General features: G+C 52.4%; 1 protein-coding gene and 1 long non-coding RNA gene across 6 annotated transcripts in view; one reads left to right on the forward strand and one right to left on the reverse strand.

Moving 5' to 3' along the window:
* TTC7A (tetratricopeptide repeat domain 7A) overlaps nt 1-24,921 on the reverse strand; it is a 136,297-nt gene that overhangs the window by 18,105 nt on the left and 93,271 nt on the right. For 3 of the 5 annotated variants that reach the window (XM_030921672.1, XM_010364300.2, XM_010364298.2), the window contains 3 exons: nt 11,228-11,344; nt 7,691-7,788; nt 5,548-5,682 (listed from right to left, as the gene is read on the reverse strand). In XM_030921672.1, the coding sequence (XP_030777532.1) occupies nt 5,548-5,682; nt 7,691-7,788; nt 11,228-11,344 (350 nt within the window). Of the gene's footprint in view, nt 1-4,468; nt 4,524-5,547; nt 5,683-7,690; nt 7,789-11,227; nt 11,345-24,921 lie in introns of all 5 variants that reach the window. The other 2 variants (XM_030921673.1, XM_030921671.1) reach the window with 2 other exon arrangements.
* LOC115894347 lies at nt 11,756-15,109 on the forward strand. The gene is made up of 5 exons (XR_004054457.1): nt 11,756-12,139; nt 13,267-13,480; nt 13,734-13,812; nt 13,964-14,012; nt 14,421-15,109. It is a non-coding gene; the product is annotated as an uncharacterized LOC115894347 (long non-coding RNA).

Below are 24,921 nucleotides of genomic sequence, written 5' to 3' on the forward strand. Positions count from 1 at the left end.
GCCCACAGGTCTGGGGTGACAGTGCACCACCCCTTGCTAGTCTCAGTGTCCCTGAGCAGATGCCTTCGGCTCCTGCTTGACGCTTTGCCAGCCATGGTTAGACGGCTGCAGGAGCCCTGGGGCACCGCATCCACTCACGGCCCTGATCCTTCCCAGCCTGGCCCTGGCTGCTGGGTCCCAGTGGTGCCCACACCCATTCCAGCATCCTCTGGCCAGGGCACCACATTTTCCTTGAATTTTCATTGTCGAGGTCATCACCCCAGCACACGGGGCCTTGCTGCACCCTTAGCGTCAAGGGGCCCCTCCATTCCTTCACTCTCTCTTCCCCTTTCTGATTTTCTCTCTGCTCTCATCATCCTCCTGCCTACCCCATGACCTCTTCTCTTGCTTGTCTGTCTCCGGTTTTCTTCCTCTTCCCTACATCTCTCTCCACCCCCTCTCTCCTCTGTGCTTTCTCTCGGCAGGCTACAAATGGAAAACATCTGTTCCCTGGAGCTTTGCAAGAGGCCCTTTTATTATTATTATTATTATTTTTGAGGCATCCTGGTCTAACCCTGCACCCAGAGCTGATTCCAGTCTTCCTAGCAAAGCCGAGGCTCTCCCACCCCAGGCAGGGGGATGGGCCCACTTTCCATGGGCTATTTCCATACCCTCTTTGCAGGGAGGGCCTTGCCTGCAGGGTGGCCCTGTGCTGATGAGAAGGGTACAGAGAGCCTGGGCCCACCCCTAAGGCCTGTTAGGGCCTCCCCAGGTGAGTGTGCTTCCTACAGAGACCCTCCCCCTGACTTCAGAGAGGTGAGCCACAGGGCACTAGAAAAATAGGTTAGGCCCCCCAAAGGAATTCACCGTGGCTAGCCTTGATCCTCAGTGGGGGCCGTTTTGGTGACCCAGAGGAAATAAGCATCAGTCGCTCAGAGCATATGAATGCCCAGGAAAAGGAAGGTGGGGAGAGGGCAAGGGAGGAAGGAGAGTGAAGACCAAGGGCGCTAGAATGGAGAACGCCCAGGCCAACACAGAGAATCCAAAGGTCTGCAGGGAGTTCTCAGGTTGGTCTGAGATCCTCCATCCCTGGGACCCAGAGGGCACAAGGCAGTCAGGGGCTGCATGGACCTGCTCTGAGTGGCCTCGCTGACTCAGGAAGCTGGGAGAAGGGAAGAAAAAGCTGGAGCTAGGGAAGAGGAGGACGTGGGAAGAAGGCACTGAATGAAGACAGGAGGGGGCAGGAAGGATGAGGAGCATGCAGGACCAAGGACGAGCGCCAGCTTCTCCCTGGACTATGGCTTCATCATAAACACCTGCTTCAGCCACAGTGCTGGCCACCCCACCCCAGCCCCCCAACTCTTCCCAGGAGACACCCGGGGGGGTGGCCTCCAACTGCAGGCCAGGACACCAGCACCAGACCACAGGAGTCTGGCATTGGGGAGCTGAGACTCAGGCCAGCTTCCCCTAAACCTAGAGAAAGCCCAGAGCTGCCCATGAGCCCCTCGACCTCCAGGGCAGAGGAACTCTCCCTACATGCGTCTCCCGCTCTGGTGCACTGTCAGCTCCCAGAGCCATGACCTGAGATCATGGGGGGTCATGGGGGATGAAGGGGTGGTTCTTGCTTTTAGGGAAAGCACCTCTCTCAACACTCAGATCCTGGAGCGTCTATGGGACTCTGTGCCTCTCTCACTTTCACACAGATCCGCTGCCCAATAGGCACTGCCCTGCAGCGTGTCTCTCAAGTGGGTACCATTCATCAGCTTCTCACACCGGACTGGAACTGGAAAGAGGCTTGAAGAAGGGAGGGGAGGAGGGCAAGAGATGAGAGAGGAAGGCTACGACAGTCCCTTTGAATTCAACCAAAGAGTGAATTCATCATGGAACTTACTGCCAAACAGATTGGGATGCAATTTATCTTGAACCAAACCAGGGGGATTAGCTCCTTCCAAAATGATCAAGACATCTTTTTCCCTTCCTGCAAATTTGCTGCAGCTGGTGGAGTCATTAGGCGGGTGGGAGGGGGTGGGGATGCTGATCGTATTCTTAGCCTGGGTCAGGCTGGGGAGGCGGTTTAGGGAGATCATTGCCCTGGTGATCTGGTCCTGGCAGCCCTCCATTCAACAGGTGCTTGGTAGATGCTTGCTAGTGATGATGGCAGCCAGGGGAGGGGAGAGGGCTCAGGGGGTGCAAATTACCCTGGAATTCTCTCATGCTCAGAATGAAAGAGCCAGGACACCTTCTCATGTTCGTTTCCTGGCTGTGGCGGCTATGCACCAGTCACCAGTCTATTCTCCCCTTCTTCTAGCAGGATAGATTCCCCCCCTTTTTTTTTTGAGACAGGGTCTCACTCCCATTGCCCAGGCTGGCATGCAGTGGCACAGTCTCAGTTCACTGCAGCCTCAACTTCCCAGGCTCAAGTGATCCTCCCATCTCAGCCTCCAGAGTAGCTGGGACTACAGGCATGCACCACCATGCCCAGATAATTTTTTTTGTATTTTTAGTAGAGATGGGGTTTTACCATGTTGCCTGGGTTGGTCTTGAACTTCTGGGCTCAAGCCATCTGCCTGCCTCGGCCTCCCAAAGTGCTCGGATTACAGGCATGAGCCACTGTGCCCGGCCTGATGCCCTGACTTTTAATGGGACACCCAGAATAATGACATCTGCCAGAGCCCTCTGCAGTTAAGAGGCAGTCAAATAACTAAGTTCTGGCCAGTGGATCATGAGGGGAGGTGATGTGTGCCAAATCCAGGACATGTCCTTATAGGGAAGGGGGTGCCTTTCTTCCTTGTTAATCGTTTGCCTTGAAATGTGAACGTGGCAGAGAGCCATCCTGGACCACACGGACGACAGTGACACCCTAGGGACAGAAGAGTCGCTGTCCCAGTCAAGGCTGTCATCTCTAAACTGTTACATGAGAAAGAAATAAGCATCCACCTTGTGCAAGACACTGCTATTTTGGATTTGTTCTTACATGCACCCACACTGGTCTCCTAATACTACACTGCCTGACCCGTCTGACGCGGCGCCACTTTCAAAGCATTCAGATCTGTTCTCGGGAGTTCTCTCCTGTGGAGTGAATACCTAAGATAACGACCAGAGAAGAAAGGCTCATGTGCGAATGATTGAAGGGCGTGTGTTTCTACTGACATTCCCAAGTCTAATTACAGGCTTCAGGAGGGCCTTTAACCTTACTTGGAGTTACCAGAACATGCTAATATACAGCAATATACAATCTGAAAACTGCAAGCAAGCTTGCGATGATGGTAGTAAACAAACAAGACAAATCAGGTCAGGCGCAGTGGCTCTTGCCTGTAATCCCAGCACTTTGGGAGGCCAAGGTGGGTGGATCACTTGAGGTGAGGAGTTCCAAACCAGTGTGGCCAACATGGTGAAACCCCGTCTCTACTAAAAACACACAAAAAATTAGCCAGGCACGGTGGCGCACACCTGTAGTCCCAGCACTTAGGAGGCTGAGGTGGGAGAATCACTTGAACCTGGGAGGTGGAGGTTGCAGTGAGCTGAGATTGCACCACTGCACTCCAGCCTGAGCCACAGAGTGAGACTCTGACTCAAAAAACCAACCACCAACCAACCAGCCAGCCAACCAACCAACCAAACAAAAAAACACCAACCCCCTCCAGCAAAAAAAAAAAAAAAAACCAAGGCAAGTAATTCAAACAAAAGACCTGGGAGCTCCGGCACAGGAAACCCACAACTGCAGAATCTGATCACTGTGTTATGCTGCATTCCTTAAAGCTGGTGAAGCCCCCAGCATGGGTGCGAATCTGTGGGGGCTGGGGCTCCATGCGGCCCCTTGGAAGTTGGAAGTCATGATTTTAGTCTTAGAAGTCTTAGAAGAAGTCATAGAAGTCTTAGACGTCATTAGAAGTCTTAGAAGAAGTCATAGAAGTCTTAGACGTCATTAGAAGTCTTGGAAGAAGTCATAGAAGTCTTAGACGTCATTAGAAGTCTTGGAAGAAGTCATAGAAGTCTTAGACGTCATTAGAAGTCTTAGAAGAAGTCATAGGAAGTCTTAGACGTCATTAGAAGTCTTAGAAGAAGTCATAGAAGTCTTAGACGTCATTAGAAGTCTTAGAAGAAGTCATAGAAGTCTTAGACGTCATTAGAAGTCTTGGAAGAAGATGGGAATCTTTGCTTAAGGTGAGGCCTTGTTTATTATTCCTCTGGATTTTTCAACATCCCTCTTCCTACTTAAGACCCAACAAGCTGACTGTGGAGCAAGTGCAGCCTCCGATCACCCCCAGCCTCCGAGGGCACCCTGAGCTGCTAACTGGGCAGTTTCTGCATTGTTAAACTGCTCCCATGTCTAGCCTTCCTGTGAATCCTGTCCAGTGTTTTTTGCAGATTCAGAACCTACAGTGGGGAGAGTGGGGGCGTACTGCATACTAATGTGCCCGTCTGTGAGGAACATGCAGTGGGAAACCTTAGATTCTCAGCTAACAAGCACATTCTGACTCTGACTTACCAAATCCCCATGTCCCAGTAACAGATCATCATTTCGGTTTCTTCTCCAACTCCCCCTAGGGACAACAGCACACCCCCATGATGGGGAAGGAGCAGAGAGGAGGGTAATCAGAGAAAATGCAAGAGGTGCTCCTGGGCCCAGAACTTTGCTTGGGCAGCTCTAGGCCAAGGGGGTGTGTTGGCCTGGGGTACTTTAGGGGTCCATTTAGGGTCCATTTAGCCTATCCTCCTCCTCTGTGTTCTGCTGCCATTTTACTTCATTCAGGTACTTGTCATCTTTGGCCTTGGTTCTCTCTCTTTCCACTCTGATCCACCTCTCACACCACTGTCAGGGTAAATTTTCAAAACTCTTGGCAGCGAGTCCCTCCCGGGCATTCATCAGCTGGTGTTAGGACACTCACTGTCCATGGGGCCATGCTGCCTCTTCCTCCACCATGACTGCCATGGATGAGACAGAAGCCAAACACCTTTTGCTGAGCACCTGTAATGGCCACCCTGACTGTGTCACACATTGGCTTGTTTCAGATCAGGGCTAGCCAGTTGTGGGCCGCCTTCAGAACCCAGGTCTGTGGGACTCTGGAGCCAGGCTTCCTGCAGCCTGCCTCCTCAACACTGGCTGGCCTTCAGACTGACTCCTGGTGGCAATGGTACCACTTAGTTACCAAGAGGGACTGTCACCTGAATGGCAACCTCAAAGTTACCAGTCTTTCCTCCACCTTCAATGAATTCTAACCCCAGCCCTCTCTTTCTTGGGGCCTCCACACCTCCCCTCTCTGAGCTCTCTAGGATTTGAAGCCCGTTTTTGAGACTGAGACAACTGTCCATCTATGTGGCCTCTCAGGACCTCCAATCCTCTCATGTTTGGGTTTGCTGCCAGGGAAGCTCTCCCAGGCAGGGAGGTAGACACCATCTCCACTGGGCAGAGAAGGAGAACGCACACCCAGAGGTGAGGACTCCGTAACCCGCGTGGGCCTAGCAAGGAGTCCCCACCTCCCCACACTCCCTTCTCCAGGACAGGGTTCTGAGAGCATGAGTGGCCTGCAGACAGGCTGTGTGTGTCACTGGGACTAGGGCACTCACCAGCCTGCAGCCAGATCTGTTCCAGCGTGGTCCACAGCTGCATGGGGCCCTGCTTCAGGACCGAAGAGGGCATAGTCAGCTCTGACATGGCCTCCTCCAGCCGGGAGGCTGCGATGGATGAAGCCCGCCAGGAGCCTGCAGAGCAAGAGGGCATGAGCTGAGCATGGTCACGTGTTGCAGGCTCCAGGAGCAGTCATTGCCCAGCACCATGGGGAGACAGGGTACCCCGGAACAGGGTGGTGTGGCTGGGCAGCCAGAAAGCAGCTCACAGACCTACTAGGGAGGGTCCACTATGTCCTCTCACCCACAGCTAGGGAGGGGAGCTCTTTGGAGGACAATCAGGCAGAGATCTCACTAGGAATCTATTCCTAGGAAAACAATAATGTCGACAAAGATGCTCTTTACGTGAACACAACAGAAATGACCTCAGTGTCCAACAATAGGGACTGATTAAAAATAAGTGGGGGTATAATCATCCCAGACTCTGCGGTCATTAAAATAACCAAGTACAAACACAGATATCAATGTAGAAAGATGTTCGCACTACATAGTTAGGTGAAAACAAGCAAGTTACAAAAGAACAGGACCACATTTTTCTAAAAAAGAAATACGGGCATGGAAAAAAGTCTGAAAGGCCATTTATTAAGGTCTAAGTGGTGAAATTAGGAGTGATTTTTCTTTTCTTCCGTCGGCTATTTTCACTCTGTTTTCACAAGTGCATATTCTCATTTGTTTGTAGAAAGGTCCCCATTCAAGGCTGTGCTGAGAAGGACCCTCGGATAGCAGCTCAAGTCAGAATACTGCCCTCTGGAAAACCTCTCCCAGTGGCAGTTCTGGGTGACATGGGCTCCGGTTCAGGATACATAAGCTGTTGACATTTATAATTCCCATGCAGGTGAAATGTGAGCACTTTCTCTCTCTCTGTCACAGAGGCAATAAAGGCTCCAATAAACTCAGGAGACCTCAGGGCAAACCACGGATGACTTCAGTTCATGAGACAAGTGTACGTGGAGTCCTAATAACTTTGTTCCTGATTCTTCCCTCTTTAATTGCAAGGGAGCTACCATTCCCCCTACCTTAACCATTCCCTCCTGGGAGACAGAAGCTCTGCATACAGCCATACACCCCTGAGATGTGCCTCTAAAGTCGGGTGCTAGGTTTGGCTTCTGAAATCAACTCTGTCACCTGACAACAAAGGTGCAACTTGGCTCATGTCCCACAGAAGTGGAAAAAACCGAGCAATTCCACTAAATACAACTCCACTCACACTTTCTTTTTTTTTTTTTTGAGACGGAATCTCGCTCTGTCGCCCAGGCTGGAGCGCAGTGGCCGGATCTCAGCTCACTGCAAGCTCCGCCTCCTGGGTTGACGCCATTCTCCTGCCTCAGCCTCCCAAGTAGCTGGGACTACAGGTGCCCGCCACCTCACCCGGCTAGTTTTTTTTTTTTTTGTATTTTTTAGTAAAGACGGGGTTTCACCGTATTAGCCAGGATGGTCTCGATCTCCCAACCTCGTGATCCGCCCGTCTCGGCCTCCCAAAGTGCTGGGATTACAGGCTTGAGCCACCACGCCCGGCCACTCACACTTTCTTTCTCATGACTAATTCTTGTGTTTTTGATGAAGGTGTTCTGCTTTAAGCAGGTCCTCAGTTGAAAAATGTAAGTCTGCAGTTCCTGAACTTATTTGAATTTCACAAGCCATGGGTTTCAGGATGAGTTTTTCCAGCAGAGTCTGCTTTCAGCTTAGAATTGTAAAGAGTTCAGTTCATTCCTTTATATTTGACTTGATCTGCCAAGGACATTAGGTGGACTGTGGCCTCTGGCTTGAGCCTAAGGGGAAATGGTTTCTGTGCTCCACAGCCACCTTTCCAGCCAGGCTTCTCTTTCTTCACCCCCATGCAGGAGGCAGGGTTCCTCCCCTGCCCACCGCCCGCTGTGGGACCAGCAGCCAGCCCCTACCCAGAGCCAAGATCAGCCCTAGAAGTTGCCCAAGAGTAGCTCCTTAGCACCTGGGCAGCAGCTGGCAAGGAGCCAGTGGTGGGCTTGGCCCGGCCAGGAGGTGCCCCTCTCCATGTTGGTGCTCTCAAGCTGGGAGCGTGAGCTGTGGGTCCATGCACACAGCTGCCCAAGGAGTTCATTCTTACCAGAGTCTGCATCATGGGCATCAGGCAAAGTCAGGTGCATGCCACTCTGCTTCTTCATGGTGAGGCCCTCACCGAGGCTACCATCCTTTTCCAGGCCTCTAGAAGGCAAAAGAGGTCCAGGGTCCGGTAAGGTAGACGGCTAGCGTCATGGGGACTGAGGGAGAATGGGACAGCCTCACTCCAGACAGGCTCTGGGGCTGTGGGTTCGGGCCCAAAGACAAAGCTGAAGTCACCAATATCACTAGAGAGGCAGAAGGGATCAACATAGGTAGCGTGCCACACAGGCTGAGGCCTGGAAACTCTCCCACCCTCTCTACTGTCTTCTCTGAAGTGGGAAAGGTCAGAAGCTCCCCAGGCCAGGGGTAGCAACATCCAGCAGAGTGCCAGGCAGAGAGTGGGGACTGTGGACTGACTGCCAAGGAAAGCCTGGTCTTGACAGGGCACCAGAAGTGCTGCAACCCCCAAACCCCTGTGGAAAAAGGGCCCAGATGCCACCCCCTGCCTCAGGCTTCCATTCCTTAGGCCGCCAGGGTGTCCCCAGAGGAGCCAGCAGAGGCCCCTGGGGTGGCAGATTAAACAGTCATGGAGATCCCATCTTGTCCCCCAACCCCTGTCCCCAATTTCCCAGATCCCTGCTGCTATACTGCTGGCGGGGGGAGGGGTTCCTCTTTTCACAGAGTGGGGGCTGGGGGGAACCAGGAAATAGCCTCCAGCTTAAGCCTGCCGTGGCCATCCCGGAGAACAAGCAGTCCCAGCCAGCAGGTTCCCACTGCCAAGGAAGCCCACAACCTTTGACCCTGTCGACTGGGGAAACTTAGAGAATAGAAGCAGAAGGCACAGGAGAGGAGGAGGCAGGACAAGAAGGTTTCTTTCCTTCAGAGAAGCACCAAGATGATGATCCCACAAAGAATACCAGGGGTGTCCTTGCCATCCTAACTCAGGCTCACATTGGCTTCAACTTGGGCCTGGGAATTTTAGTGGGCATCAGAGGAAACCATCTATAAAACCACAATGGCTCTGGGCTGGTTCCCTTCCTCTCCTACCCCTTCCCATTCCCAGGAGGCACAAAGTGTGGTGCAAAAAAGCCAGAGACAGGCCAGGCATGGTGGCTCATGCCCGTAATCCCAGTACTTTGGGAGGCTGAGGCAGGAGGATCATCTGAGGGCAACAGTTCAACAACAGCTTGAAAAACACAGTGTGACCCCATCTCTACAAAAAATGTTTAAATTAACCAGACATGGTGGTGATTGCCTATAGTTCCAGCTATTTGGGAGGCTGAGGCAGGAGGATTGCTTAAGCCCAGGTGATAGAGGCTTCAGTGAGCTGTGATCATGCCACTGCACTCCAGCCTGGACAACAGGGTGAGACCCTGTCTCAGAAAAACAAAAACAATACAAAACAAAAAAAGCCAGAAACACTAGGTTGGAATCATGGGCCACCCTTCTCAGCTTTGTGACCCTTGGCAATGCTACTTGACCTTTCTAAGTCTTAGGTTTCTCATCTTGAAAATGATCGCGAGAATGTCCATCACACAAGGTGGTCATGGGGAGTAAATGAGACAATGTGGGCAGATCTAGTGCAGGGCTGGCGTGAAGCAGGGCTGGGTGCAGCTTCCCATCCTACTCTTTCTCCCATCCCATGAAGGGGCCTTTCCTAGGGCTCCAGAAAGAGTCCATCTCCAGGACTACGCTTGGTTCTAGGCCAACATACAGCATGGTCCCTACCTTGAGGAACCTTACAGCCCAGATGGAGAGAAGGGACAGTTCAAGTTGAGCAATTAGCAAAAACCCACGAGAGGGTTGAATGAAGCATTTCAGAGGCTGGGTGGTTGGTGGCTCCATGAGGGAGGGGTATCTCGACAGGGCCTGAGGGGCAATTAGAACATGAGACTAGCAGTGTGGCGCTGGCCCAGGCAGAGCAGTGGAAGGTGTGGCTGATAGTGAAGGTCTGCTAGGCCAGACCTGCAGGCTGTGGTCTTAAATCTTGGCTACCCCAAACTAGATTTTATCCCCAGTGTAGGGCAGGGCTATCTGGACCAGAAGCCTGGATCCAATATCCTCCTGGCTTTCCCAGGAGATAGGGAGGATTCTTTTCTGAACTTGGGGCCACAGATCAGAAACCAGGGCTTGTAAAATCTAGTTTGGGGCAGCCAAGGAGAGGTACTTAGGGGCTTCCTGTTGTGACAAGCCCCAGCCCTGCAGTTCTGCTGTTCCAATGGAGGCACAGGCCAGGTCTTCAATGCTGGGAGACAAGGCTGCAGCTCAGAGGGGTCCCACCACGACTGACCACTTGGAGGAAGAGACAAGCAGTCATCCAGATAAGGATGCAGGAACAGCAGCCAGCTCCGGGGCAACCCCCTTGCAGGAGGAGAGCTGGGTTGTGCACCTGCTTGTGTGGCCATAGCCAGTGAGCAGGAGAAAAAGGTCATCGGAATGCAGGTCCCCTCACCCAGAGTGTGGCCCTCGGCCTCATGTATCCAGTTGCCAGGTGGCTTCACATTCCCATTCTGAAAAGTCCTTCAACCCCACAATGTCCTTCTGGCAGCTTCCACCCACTGGTCCTGCTTTGCCCTGGTCTCCCAGGCCTGCAAGGAGAGGGCTGACTCTGCCCAAGGTGTTTTACTCCATCAGATTACCCTCCTCTGTAAATTTCACTGTTACAGACGTTCCTCTGGGGAGTCTGGAAGCCTTCTGGGCTCCCAGAGTCTCTGTGAAAACACAAATACACACCAGGTGGCTGTCCCCTGAGGCCTCGGGGAGATGACACAGCCAGCTATCTCAAAGAAGGACAAGAGGATCAGAAAGAGGCAGGGCCCCTGACCAGCAGGAGGCCCTCTTTCCCTTTGGGCCACACAGGCTAAGCCTAGGAGTCCCACTGGGTTTGAGCAAAGACTTTCTGCAGATTCAGCCTGGACAAGACTGCCCTGCTCTGGCCCATGAAAGACCCAGATCCCAGGCCAGGGTCTCCGGCAGGAGACAGGAGGTATGAAGAGTGTGGGTGACTAGGGAAGAAGGGGTGGCCCTTCAGGACTCCACCTCCTCCTCCTCTTCTAGCCTCCAAATGGAATGAGGAAAGAAGTGACAGCCTCTATGGGCTGGCACTCAGGAGACCCAGGTTCAACTCCCAGCACTACCACTTACCAGGCGAGTGATTCTGGTAAGCTATATATAAAGTCTCTGAGTTTCCTCACTGGGCTGGGAATAAAATCTGATAATGCATAAGCTATAAGCAGCTGAGGTATAAGATAAAGGAACAAGCCCAGCACCCAGCTCCAGCGCTCAAGAATGATTTCTCTTCCTTCTTACCACTCCTGAACCTCAATGTCCTACCCAGGGTCTCTATTTACTTCATAGAGGACTGTCAGGAGGTTCAAATTGGACTACGGATGTGAAAAGCTCCGTGGGCAAGAAGTTCCATGCTTTCATTCAACAGCCTCACTCTCCTCCCCATCTTGGCAGGCATGGTGGCCACCCAGCTATGGATTGATGCCCTGGCAACCACCCTCTGGCAACCCAGGGGATAACGACGGTCACTCACCCCAGCTGGGAGAAGCTGTACAGGGTCTGCCACAGCCGCAGCATTTGTCTGCAGGTCACGAGGGCTTCCTCTGGGCCTTTCAGCGCCTGCTCCAGCTTCACCTTGGTGAACATCAGGCTGTGGGGAGGGAGTGGCCATCAGCACACCCCAGCGAGGGCCCACTTTCACCTGAGGATCCTGCCCCACCAGGACGGCCCCACATGCTCACCTCCCCAGCTCGCAGAAGGCAGAGTGCCATGAGGGCGGCAGCCTCTGCCAGGCCCCTGGACCATTTGCTTTCTCTCTGTGCCTCACCTTCTCCCCATCTTGGCTGCCAAAGCATGAAGCACTCCATGAAGCATTGTCAGTGTCCACACTGCTGATGCCCCATGTCCCCTGACCACGTACCATCCTGCCTATCTCTGAAGCACTGCCCTGTGAGGTCTTGCTCGGTTTGCTCTTCCTACCCACATCCTCCACTGAGCAACGCCCTGTGCCTACTGAACGTGGGACCAGGCTTACACTCACACTCCCCACAGGGCCCAGCCTGGGACCTTGGAGAAGAGACCCATCCAGACAGTGACTTAGAATCCATGAGTGAAGGTAGAGCAAGGAACTGGCAAGGAGGTCCCCTAAGGACAGAGCTCCACTTCCCACCTTGCCAGCCACAATAGTATAGGTGCCCAAGCAACACCTCCTAAGTGGAACTGCAAAGTTTGCTTCCTGACCCTGGAGATACACAAAGAAGGCGGTGTTATGCTTTATCAAAGGATTCTTTCTTGGATTTCCCAAAATAGCCAGCTCCCCTTATATAATCGATAGGATTAAAGTGACGTGAAATCCTTTTCAATCACCATTTAGGGACAGTTACTGTGCAATGAGAGCAAGCAACTTCAAAATTTCTTTCGACCTGAAAACCTGAAGTCCTCTGAGGTAAGACCAGTGTGGGGAGTGGCCCTTAGAATGGTTGAGAAGAAGAGCTGGTCCCACCTGGAGGCGGGACCCCAGGAGGGGTGGCTGGCTCCCTCCCTCTGCCCTGCACACAGCAGGCACAGCCAGAACGCTTCTCACAGGCCAGTCACGACACTTGCTCATCAGGAGCGGGGGTGGAGCCCTGGAGGCCCTGCTGTGACTGGTAGTGGCCCTTCAGACGCTGGGGAGGTCTGGGGGTTCTGGAGGGGTCCAGGCAGTGGTTATACAGCAAAAATTGGAAGTCCAGCCATATTTTCACCTTGGTACTGCCAGCAGTACCAACACACACCAGCTGCCTGGGCAGCCTGCGGAGAGTTTGAACCACCGAGGGCCAGACAGCAGCACCTCCCGCTTCTCGCCAGTGGTTGAGTAGTGAGGCCCTTTCTTCTCAACACCGCTGAGGCGCAAGACCACGGGACAGTCAGGCCCTGCACTTGAACACTGCCCGGTGGTTCTACCAGCGCACCCGAGGGTAGTACACAGGCCTGCTCCATCGGAGGGTCCCCACCCAGACTGCGAAGGCTGCAGGCGCCACCTGGCGAGACCAAGCCTGGGCCTGGCAGCTGCTCCTCTGATCTCTCTCAGTTGGGCCTCTGCCCTGAGACCTGGACTCCCAGCTTCATAAAGCCCTCTGATGCCCTTATTCTCTGCCTGTCTTTCTACACTTTGTCTCTTAGATTGCAACTTGGTAGAGAATGAAGAGGGTGGAATTTGCCCCAGGATCTTCAGAAGAGGGGATTTCTAGACAATAATTTTTTTTCCTCACAGCATCCCCCAAATGCCTTTCCTGACCCTGCACACAGGTTGTCCCTCAGATACCACCTCTTCTCTTCATTTTCATCCATACCAAGCCTGGCCTTAAATCCCACCTCTCCCAATTCTTAGGATGCCCTGCACCCGTCTTGGAACATAACTAACGACCACCTGGCTTGCCTATCAGGTCCCAAGGACAGAAACTGGGATCCCCCTAGCATGGACTGCACAGACCGGAGTGCACAGTCAGCACAGGACACAGCCCTGAGTAGGAATGACCCCAGTGGGCAACTGCTGGGGACAACTGGTCCTGCCACTGTACTCTCCTTCCCCAGGTTTGCAAAGGATCCAACACTCCACAAGTATCAGGGGCCTCTGCTTTCAGGAATATGAAGAAGAAAACACAATGGCTGCCTTCGAGACAACAATTAGAGCACTATAAATGACACATTGACCAGAGAATCAAGGGCTGCATTTTTGGATCAGACTCAGTGCAGGGGAAGAAACAGGAAAGGATCTTACTGGAGCTGGTGTTTGGTGAAAAGCCAGGTGGAGTGGGATTTGGCTGGGAGCTGGGGAGAGAGAGGCTGGGGTGTGGAAGGTGGGGCAGCTGGTTGGAGCAGTAGGTGTCAGTGAGGTGGGAAAGCCCCTCCCTCAGACAAGTCCCCTGGGCTGGGCTGATTCCTGGGACAGCTCCCTGGGCAGGCCAGCCCTGCTGCATTCCCCGGGCCCTCTGCAGGCATCGCCTCTTCGGCACGCTTCTCTCTGCCAGAGCTTCCTTCTCACTTTCTTCATCTTTGAGGGCCGGAATGGGTCTAGGGCAGACCCGACCACACCATGTGCCTGGCAAAGAAGTGGCTGAAAACTGAGCTGGCATCACAGTAAGTTCTACCAAAGGCAGGCTGTACCTTCGCAGCTGCTGACATTCCATTAGCATGAGTGGCCCAGAGCGGATTTTCTCAACCCAACCGCATCCTTTCTGGGCTGGGGCAAGTGCTCCACCAGTCACTCTGGTCTGATCTTTCACTCCAGGATCCTGGGAGAATCCAGATTTGTTCCTGAGATTTCCTCGGGCTGGCAGGTGAGCGCTGCCAGAGGGATTTTCCTCCACAAAGAGCCCTGTCCCGTGGTCCTCGCCTTCTGTGCCTCTGTGTGGCCTTCACAGCCTTCCTGCTCTGGCTCTACCCTCCCCTCCTGCCATCCTCCCCATGACCTTGGGCGCTGGTACACTGATCACATGGGTATTAGCAGCTCCCTGAGCCTCGGAATAGGCTCCCGGACTCATCGTGCTGTGCTTGTGCTGTAGCCTCTGCTGAGATCACCCTTCCCCCTCTGATACCCAGCCAGCTCCTAACCAGATGTCACCCTCTGGCTTCCTGTGTCCCCATGGGGGCTGTGCACACCCCCATCCTGATGTCAGGATGTGGTTATCTGCGCCTCTGCTGGCTTGCCTCTAGTTCACTGCAGAACTTTCTCCCACTCCCAACAGGGATCAGCAAACAACTCCACTCCCTCAGAAGGAGCAACTCAGCTGCTCTTCTAAGGAGCACAGGCCCCTCTCCATCCTGTCCACTGCAACAGGGAGCTGCTGCCCACTCACCCACCTATCAATGCTTAGCCCATCTCTTCAGGAAGCAGGAAGCCTGGCGGAGCCCTGGCATGCCGTCAGGGCTGGTGGGTGACATTCTGGGGCCCTCACAGCCAGGAGGAATCGAAGCTGTGGCCACAGCCTCATCAGAACGCTGTGACTCCTGTGCGAAGCTGAGGGGAGGTTGCTGGCAGTTGGGGCTGGGGATAGAGTAGGCAAGCCTGGGCTCCCCTTCCCCTCGCTTATCTGTCTTATAAACCAACCGAGCCTAAAACACCACTTAAATAAAGGATTCTGAGACTAAAAAAACTATTTCAATCCCACGGCTCCAGCCCTCCTCCAAGATGTCCCTATGTAATCACGCTGTCCTTCTCTGGATGTCTGGCACTGTGTTCCATTAGCACTTAATTACATTATACATATATATATACTTGGGGCTCAGGACACACCACCCTAAAATATGACTGTTTGAGACCAGAATATGCCACCCCAAAATATACTTTGGCATATTCTGAGTTAGTTATTCCAAGAAACTGCAGACACAGAAGTAGCTCTGAAAAGCTGCCCTTTTATAAAACAAATTTCCTTTTTTTTTTTTTTTTTAAAGAGACAGGGTCTGGCTCTGCTGCCCAGGCAGAGTGCAGTGACGTGATCGTAGCTCATTGCAGCCTCGATCTCCTGGGCTCAAGCAATCTTCCTGCCTCAGCCTCCTGAGTAGTTAGGACTAACAGGCATGGGCCACCACACCCAGCTAACTTTTTAATTTTTTGTGAGACGGGGTCTCACTATGTTGCCTAGGCTGGTCTCAAACTCCTGGGCTCAAATGATTCTCCTGTCTCAACCTCCCAAAGCACTGGGATTACAGGCATGAGCCACACTGCCTGGCCTAGAAACTTCCATCTCTCAGGGAAATCCACATTAGCAAAAGTATCTATAAAGAAGAGGGCTGCTCCTGACAACTTCTATCACCTGAGAGATTTTTATCTGCATAACAAGAGAATCTTTATTCATCATCTCCTCTCTGTCACCCTCCTATAACTTGTCTCTACCACCCATAGGAACCCCAACCCCCTTTTCCTTTCTGTAGCTCCAGATGCTATTAAGCTTCAATCATCTGGTCTTTCTTCGAATCTCATATTCAGTGGGACTTCCATGCATATGTATATAATTAAATACATTTTTTTCTCCCATTAATCTGTCATGTTAATTTAATTCATAGCCCAGTCAAAGCCCTCCTCCCTAGAAGGGGGGAGGGAAACCATTTTCCATTCCCCTACTATGTGCATAATCTTTTTTTTGCCACCTAGGCTTAAGAGTTTAATAATAAACTCATATCAAGCTTTTTTTTTTTTTTTTTTTTTTTGAGACAGAGTTTTGCTCTTGTTGCCCAGGCTGGAATGCAATGGTGCAATTTTGGCTCACTGCAACCTCTGCCTCCCAGGTTCAAGCAATTCTCCTGCCTCAGCCTCCTGAGCAGCTGAGATTACAGGCATATGCCACCAGGCCCGGCTAATTTTTTGTATTTTAGTAGAGACGGGGTTTCTGCATATTGGTCAGGCTATTCTTGAACTCCCAACCTCAAGTGATCCACCCACCTTGGCCTCCCAAAGTGCTGGGATTACAGGTGTGAGCCACCGCACCTGGCATTTCAAGCATTTTTAATGTCAGACATTCTAGAATCAGTGTGCAGCCAGCCTGGCCTATAGATGGTGAAACCACCGTTTATCTTGTCCTGTGCCTCATCGTGCGTCCCCAACTGCTCTGCAAGTGCCTGCAGGCAGGGCCCCGCTGCCCTTCCCCAGCGCCTGGCGCAGTGCTGAGCACACAGTATCTGCCTAGTCCTGGAGCCTGTTACTTGCTTCCCCATAGCTGCAGTGTGGGCCGGACTCCCACAGCTGACAAACAGAGCGCTGGCCAATTCCATTCCAAACTGTCCAGAAGCAAAGTTTTCCTCCCTGTGAAAGCAGGACCTGGGGAGGAACAGAGGGCTCCAGATGTGGAAGCTTCTGGCTCCTCCTGACTGGGGTTGGGGTGGAGGGCCTCCATTCCAGGAGACAGTCACTGGGCAAGGCCAAAGAGTATCACTGAGGAGAGTCTCTGTGATTGAAATGCCTGAATACTGAAATCCAGCAGCTTTCAACATTTGCACCATCCAATAAGAGCCATTCCAGAAGAGCAATGGTCACAGTACTGTCCTCAAGCCCCACACTGTGTCGTTACTCAAAGTGAATACACACTGGCCCAGGAATCAGAAACCCACGCCAAAGTCCCAGCTCTGTGGTCACCCAGCTGGGCACGTCACAGGTCCCACACCTGTACAATAAGAGTAAAGTCACCTGTCCCATGAACTCCCACCAGGCTGAACTGTGATGACCTCTCAGCAGCAGCTGCATTCAGCTCTCTAGCACACAGGTAAGGGACTCCTGCTTTGAAGCTGCAGGCCGGCCAGATCCCAAGAAGCAAGTTTCCAGGCCAGGTGCCTCTGTAAGGCTCCCAGAAAGCCCCGAGCTTCTTGGCCTGTTCAACTAGGCCCTTCACTCCTAGGACCTAAGACAGGCTTATGACAGGAAGAGGATGAAAGGAGATGTACAAAGCTACAGGAACTGGGCTCTGGGCAAAGCATCCTTGCTGTGACCCCTCTTGCAAGCATTTTCCTGTTTTAAGCTGTGGAAGCCCATGTGAAGTAAACACTGAGGTCTTTTAAGGCCAAACGCCTTTGCCATGCCATCGGCATCGAAGGATGATATGAAAGTGAGTGTTCTCTCTGGAAAAGGGGAAGGAGCGTGGGTCAGTGTAAACACTCCAAGTGCTTGGTCACACTGCTGGGGCTAGGGAAGGATGGCTGGGTACCCATTCCTGGTACTCTCTGCAGGCCCATCCAAGCCAAGTGGCACACAGGCCCTGGTAGGGGTGGGGAGCCCAGTGCAGACATAAGCCCTCTCTTTACGTGCTTACACCCTCGTCAGGATGCTGCCAGAGCCTTTGGTAGACCACACCGGCCACCCCACACCCAGGCTCAATGCTCCCTCACCCACCATCCTAACCCCTGGGACCTGCCGACTCCCATGTCATCTGCAAGCGTGATGCAGCATCCAGCGGCACAGAAAGGCACTCAGGTGACCTGACAGAGCCAGCCCCTGTTGAACCATGGGACATCTCAGCCCACGGGGTCTGTATGTCGAGGGCAGCCCTGATTCTGTGGAGGAAGACCGAGACCAGTGAGGCTGGTGTCTCTGTTCCCCGTTAGAAAATGGCTGTGCCACAGGCCACCAGCTTTGCCAATCTCCCCAATCGCTCCAGCGTGGGCTGATGATGGAGGTTCCCAGGAGAATGTTGGCATCTGCCTCCTCTTCCTCCTTTTCTTTCTAACCTTGCCTCGCCTGCACTCCTAGGGCAGGATCATGCTGCTAATTATCTGTTGGAAGGATTAAGACTTGGGGCTGTTCCCATGTGAGGCAAAGACAATTTCTTCCCACTGCTATAAAGAGATCTGAGGGTGAGACCCTTAGTATGGCTTTTCCAAAAATGAAAAAAAAAAAAAAATAGTTATCCTGTAAATAGGGGATATTTTTGTGGTGTCTCTGGCTAAGCAAAGCATAGTCCTGGGGTCAGACGTCATCTCCATCACCTTACCTGGGGGCACCAATCCTCACCCTTCCTGTGGCCCTGGCTGCTCACCCCAGCACACCACTCTTGGTGGTGGTGGAAGTTGGCAGAGCAGAGCCGGCTGCAGGGAAACACACAGGCTGTGTGGGCAGCAAGCACGACGGGTCCACATTTTTACTTTCATGTTCCTGAAAGTAACTCCCTGTAGTTACTCAGCACCTGCAATGAACACTTGAACACAGTAACCACCATGTACATGAGGGAGCCACTTCCCCGTTGAGACATGGCCTTTAGCATCAGATGATGTGGGTATACTTCCAGGCTCTGTTGCTTCCTAGAAGTGCCTTCATCTCTGATGGTGCCTATTCATTTGCAAGGCAGGACAGTCATGGTACTACCCAGGAGGGCTGCTGGGAGGACTAAAGGAAAGAGAGCCTGTGCCTGGCGCATGTCACCCCTCAAGAGAGGTTAGCTGTCATTCTCAGTCATCTTTGCTGTTGTCAGACCTGTCTTCCTGCGAGATCCTTCCTTCATCTGGGCGGGGACTAGGTCTTTCTTATCTTTGTATCCTTGGTGCCTGCTCTCATATCACTCAACAAACTGGTGAAGAACGGAAGAGGAAAGTTGAGTCACAAGGGCTCACCAAGGCCTGGAACACTGTAGGTGTTCCCAGGATCCAAGCAGCTCCAAGGAAGTAAAGCTGCAGGGTGTCCCTGAAACTCTCCATTCTTCTGGGTCCTACTGGTCCCATGTGTGTTCACTGGGCCCTGGGCAGCTCTTCCGGATCCCTCTGGCTCCTGGCCATTCTGGGAACCCTCTGTGTGTCGGGGGTGGCGGTAGAGGGGATGGGGGGGTGGGCGGGAAGTGGCAGCAGGTGTGGTGAATGCATAGAAAGGCGTATTATCTCTTAAAAGGACAGTAATTAGTAATTGCAGCTGATGGCTGTGCTGAGCTGTTTTAATGAAGAGTTCTATTTTTATAGAAAACACATAATTGAGTGAAAAAGCAGGCTATTCTCTGAGTCAGGAGGCCATGCCTCTGGAAAGTCTAATTCCTTGGCCATGAGGCCAGAGCCTGTATAGTAAATGGGCCCCAGCCCGGGCTGCACCAAGTTGGACTCATGGTGACAAGCAGGGTCCAAGTCTGATGACCAAAGTGTCCCTCCTTGAAGCCATGTGACCTTGGGCAAGTCACAGATCCTCAGTTTCTTTCCTTCCTTCCTTCCTTCCTTCCTTCCTCCCTCCCTCCCTCCCTCCCTCCCTCCCTTCCTTTCTTCTTTCCCTTCCCCTTCCTTCCTTCCCTCCCCCCCCCGCTTTTTTTTTGAGATGAAGTCTCGCTCTGTTGCCCAAGCTGGAGTACAGTGGCATGATCTCGGCTCACTGCAATCTCCGCCTCCTGGGTTCAAGTGATTCTCCTGCCTCAGCCTCCTGAGTAGCTGGAACAACAGGCATGCGCCACCACGCCCCGCTAATTTTTTTAAAATTTATTTTTAGTAGAGACGGGGTTTCACTATATTGGTCACACTGGTCCAAACTCCTGATCTCAAATGATCCGCCCGCCTCGGCATCCTAAAGTGCTGGGATTATAGGCATGAGCCACAGCGCCAAGCCTAGAGTTTCAGTTTCTTATCTGTAAAATGAGAATGACAGCATCTATTTACCCTGAGGACCGCTGCAGGACATCATGCACATAAAAGGCCCAGCAGGGGCTGGCACTTCAGAAAGGGTTCAATCCAAGTTTGCCCAAACTTTCATTCTCAGTCCCCCAGCCCCCATTACGTGCAGGTGCTTACTTAAGTCCTTTGTGCCTCTGTTTCCTTATCCATAAAATGGGAATCATGACAGTTTCTATCCCTCCTAGGGTGCTGAGAGGATTACAGAGCTAATGCAGCAAGGTGCTCACAGCAGTGCCCGGCAGGAGCCAGCACTGGGTGCATCATTGTTATTGAAGCTCTCGGAGTTCAAGTATACCAGGGTGGTCCTGCCAATCAGCCGGCATGGGTTCTAGCCTCTGCTCCACCACGTATCAGCAACGTGATCTTGAGCTATCATCTAACTTTCACATTAGTTTCTTCATCTTCAAAACAGGGGTGCTGTATAGACCAAAAAACAAAGCAACCAAACCAAAACAACCAAACTGGGTGAGGGGTGTGACAGCACTCTGGCTGTGAGATCCCCAAATCCCCCACACGGTTCTCTTCCTTCCAAAAAACAAAACAGCTCCCATTGTCTAGCAGCTGGAGGGTCCACTGGAGTATGTTTTGTGCTTAGTGGGGGTTTCCCTACCATGGGGGTAGCAGGCAGAGGAGAGGCCAGTCTCTGCCCCAAAGGTACTTCTAAACTCAGACAAGACATCCAACGCATTAGGAAACACAAGAACAACAGAATCTGGTACTCAACTGAGTGGTTCAGCTTTGAAGTATAGGGGCTCCAGGGACAAAGTGGACCTGAGGGGGTCCTCTGAAGATGGGCAGGAAGGGCAGAAACAAAGGCCTGTAGTGGGAGAGAGGGGCCAGCCTGCCCCTTCCGCCCCATTCAGGTGTGATCACCCAGACTCTGGCCAGGGTCTGGGTGATCTAGGTCTGTGCTGAGTGATCTGGGGGGGGCGGGGATGTGCTGAGTGATCTAGGTCTCCCAGACACATGGTCTCTCACCCATGTTAAATCCAACACATGCTCAGGACCTTTTTAAAGAGACAGTTCTGTCACCCAAGGTGGAGTGTAGTGGTGTGATCACAGCTCACTGCAGCCTCAACTTCCTAGGCTCCACTGATCCTCTCACCCCAGCCTCCCAAGTAGTTGGGACTACAGGTGTGTGCCACCACGCCTGGTTAATTTTTAAAATTTTTTGTACAGATGAGGTCTTGCTATGTTGCCAGGGTTGTTCTCAAACTCCTAGCTTCAAGTGATCTTCCTGCCTTGGCCTCCCAAAGCCACTGTGCCCAGCCTAGAAGGTATGATTTTTAAAAGGACTCTAACAGGCCTTACCCTCCCTGAAAGGGGGAGGGCCACAGTCAGCCCCGGTTTTATTACCTTCCCAGAGACTAATCCCTAACACAGAAGGGACATTTTTTAGCAGCTCTTCTTAACCCTAAAACTATTTATTTTTCCTTGGGTCTAGAGGATTAGACTGACCCATGTCCTCTAATCTTATAAGGCTCATGATGATCTTCCACCTCTTAATGAATTCATTTAACCTGATCTCACTTTGAAGCTTTAAAAATCAACAGCCTCAAAAGCTTTGGTTTCCCGAAGTTAGCGCCTCCTTACTTCAAAGACTGTCCCTGACCTGGTGAAGGACCCCAGGGCTGCTCTGAGAGCAGCCTGCCCCTACCCTGCAGCTGGCCCCAGGGTTACACAGCATTCTTATCTGTTTCTGGGCTGACACAACTGGCCTTCAGGTCTCGGCTTTCCTCCCTGCAGCTATCTCCAGCTACCCTGAGAGGATCCCCAAACACAAATTCTTGATCTTGAAAGACTTAAATGTAAAACACACAGAGCCTTTTCATGGCCATTCAAGGGTGGAAGAACTTCCCAAAAGAAGACCCTTAGGTCTTCTTACCTTAGGAACAAAGGCAGGTTCCCAGCCAGGGCTGAGACACAACGAAGCAAATGCCTTGGTCTCTCTGCCCTGTGTCAGACCTCCAGGGACCTAAAGACCTCCCACTGCACCAAGGGGAGGTCAGCTCTGCTTTGTGGGCATGGGCTTTCTCCCAGGGGCAAAAAGGCTTTGTCTTGGGGCTGGGCCTCTCCTGCTACAGAGAATTGTGCCCTGGGCCACAATTCCTGCCTCCAGCCCCTGCTGCAAGCAGGGAAAGCAACAAGTGCCAGAAGGAAAGGGTTACCACCACTTTGGAAAACAAAGCCTGAAAATATCTATGTTCCTTCCTTTTTCCTTTCTTTCCTCTCTTCCCCAGACAAACAAAAAGACCTGTGTCATCTACCCTAGAAGTCTGAATGCAGGCAGACCACTAACTGGAGAATGATGACCATTATCTTTCACCTATACATGTCACACAGAGCGAGGTCACAGAGGTTCTCACGGGCCAGCCCACGAAGGGAAATGCTGAATGTCAACTCAGCTTACCTAATGAGGAACTGACCTTTGGGGAAGGATCCGGTGCTGCCAGTGATGATGACCGGCTTAACACTTCCCTCTGCCACACGGCCTGCAAGGTTCCCCCATGGCCGGTGTCCTCCTCAGGGGCTGTGGCAGCCAAACGTGTTTAATGAACCCAGCAAAGTGATAAACTATGTTTGTGTTAATACCTTTGATTCCAGCCCCTCGCTGGAGTGTTGGTATGCTTAGCATCCTTTTGATATACTACAAGTCCTTAATAAGGACAATCAAATAAACACGCTGGGTTTAAGTCAGAAATGTTAACAGAAGCCCCGGGACTCATCCCCCTGCTCAGTGGAATGGACCACGAGAAATATATCACACGTACCACCTGAAAAAAACATGAGGTACGCCAGGTAGATCCCAGGGGTGCCCTTGAGCTCCAACGTTAGCCTTAGCTAGAGTCAGCCAAGGTATGGCTCCAGCTAACGCCCGGTTATCAGCTCTAACAGTTTCCAAACAGTCTAGGTTTCCTGAGCAGAAGGCTGTGTGGTTCCATTTGTTTACAGGCACATGCTCTGGCTTGTTGGGAGGCCCATATTGTTCCTGTACTGGGGAGGGTCTCCCGGGCTCTGAAAGCTTCCCCCAGGACTTTCCAAGTCCCCAGAGACCAGTACTGGGTCAGCAGAAACTCCCAAGCGGACCTACCACCACCAACAGAGGTTTGGGGGCTGGGAGGAGGTGGCCTTGCCCACTGTGGAGAGGGGAAGGGGAAATTGTTTGTTCTTCCCTTGACCTATGTATGGCCTGGGCTTTCAAAACCACCCTGGCAGACTGCCAGACCTGCGACGGGAGCCGTGACTGACAGGCTGGTTATTGGAAAGCTCCCATCATGAGCCGAGGAACTTTGTTTGGTTACTATGGTGACCTTCACTACAAGCGGCCTGACTAAAGCCCAAGGAATCTGTTACCTAAAACCATCGCCCCACGGAGCCCATGGCTTCAGAAAGGACGCTTATCAGTGGCCTGTTCCCCTTCACCCCATATTCCTGCCCCTCCCTGGTAGGGCCTCCCAGCTGCCTCTCATATCCAAAACGAGAAGAAAGGACTCGCACAGGCATCTCCAAGCGTGCACGGGACCTTTCGCATTCCGCGGCTTGGCCCGGAACCCAGGCCTGGATAAGGAGCTGCTGCCCCCTGAGGCCCCCTGCGGGCCTGGTCTCTTGGCCGGGGACAGCCCAGCCGGCACATGTGTCCAGGGCTTAGTCAGAAGCCCACAGGATTTCAGGAAGCTGCCTGGGGTGTCTGGTTCCCACCGTGCGAGGTTTATGCTGTCCCTGTGGGGCTGTCTCTGCCTCATCATGTTTTTTGCCTTTTTAAACCCAAGCTGCACTAACTAAAGGTCATCCCACAGCACAGAAATCAAGATCCTCTTCGCTTTGCTTTCTAACCTGAATTCAGAAGGCTTTTCAAAAGTTCGACTCCACGAAAGCTGGGTTTTCTCCGGGAGCCTAGAGTCTGCCTATATGGGAGTGATGACTTCTTGTGCAGTCAAGGAGCTCACTAACCTTTCCCCAGAGCTTCCTTCCCTGCCTCTGTCAGGTCCCAGTCTTGGCTGCCTGCACCTCCCGGCCTATCTGGCCTTCCCCAGGCACTGCCACCGTTGGGACCCAGGATACAGCCTGATGCTGTTGGTGGGCAGCCTCCCCTCCCCTCCATACTGCCACCTTTCAAACACGGCTGTCCATCGACTGTGTGCCCTCTCCTGAGTCTCACAATAAACCTCACAAGCCAAGGAAGACAGAGCAGGTGTCCGTCTTTTGGCAGATGAGCAAACAGAGCCAAGGGGAAGAGGAGTGAGTTGCTGCAGGTGGCACAGGCCAGTGACAGACATGACTCAAGGGCTGGGACCTCACTGTGGCTCTCACACAAGGACCAGCTCACACGGGCAGGGGTCCATTCCCCCACCAGTTTCCTCCCCTGTGGCAGGCCTCCCTGAAAGTGGTGAAACAGGCAAAGCCCATGCCCAGCACGAGCCAGCTTCTGCCATTCCTGAAGCAGGCTCTGGGATCCCGTGCACGCATGGCCTCTAACACTGATGGCTGAAAGGAGTCGCCTCTAATAGGCTTCAGGCACTGGGACAGCCCTCTATAAGGTGCCTTTAAGTGTCCTGTGGATACAGACCTTGCTGGGGACGATGAGGTCAGGACAAAGGGAGTTTGGTTTTTGTTGTTTTGCTGCAGTGATATTTACCAGACCGGTTGTTTAATTAACTGCCTTGGCAACAGCTGGAACCACAAAAGGCTTCTCCTCAAATGCAGAGAGCAGCTGAGGAAGCAGGGTGCAGTGTCAATCGAAGAGCAATGACATTTTTCAGTGATCCCTGACCTATAATGGACTCAGTGACATTTCCTGCTAATCCATGAGTTTCTATGCTCTGAGGTTTCATCTGTGGCGAATAGCATTGACTTACTTACAAAGAGACAACGGTCATACCCTATGGTCACTCACCAAAGTTTGGCGGTAGGTGGATTTCTCCGCCCCACCCCAGCAGTACAGATAGTATTATGTCTCTATAAATGGTATATAGAGACACAATTTCTTTTTTTCTTAAAACAACAGAGATTTATTTTCTTACAATTCTGGAGGCCAAAAGTCCCTGTAATTTTTTTCTCCCAATTAGTTTTGCAGCCTTTTAGGGCCAGCTGGATCAAAACAGAGCTCCTCGGGATCATGGA

Source organism: Rhinopithecus roxellana, chromosome 17, assembly GCF_007565055.1.
Source record: "Rhinopithecus roxellana isolate Shanxi Qingling chromosome 17, ASM756505v1, whole genome shotgun sequence".
NCBI classification, from domain to species: Eukaryota; Metazoa; Chordata; class Mammalia; order Primates; family Cercopithecidae; genus Rhinopithecus; species Rhinopithecus roxellana.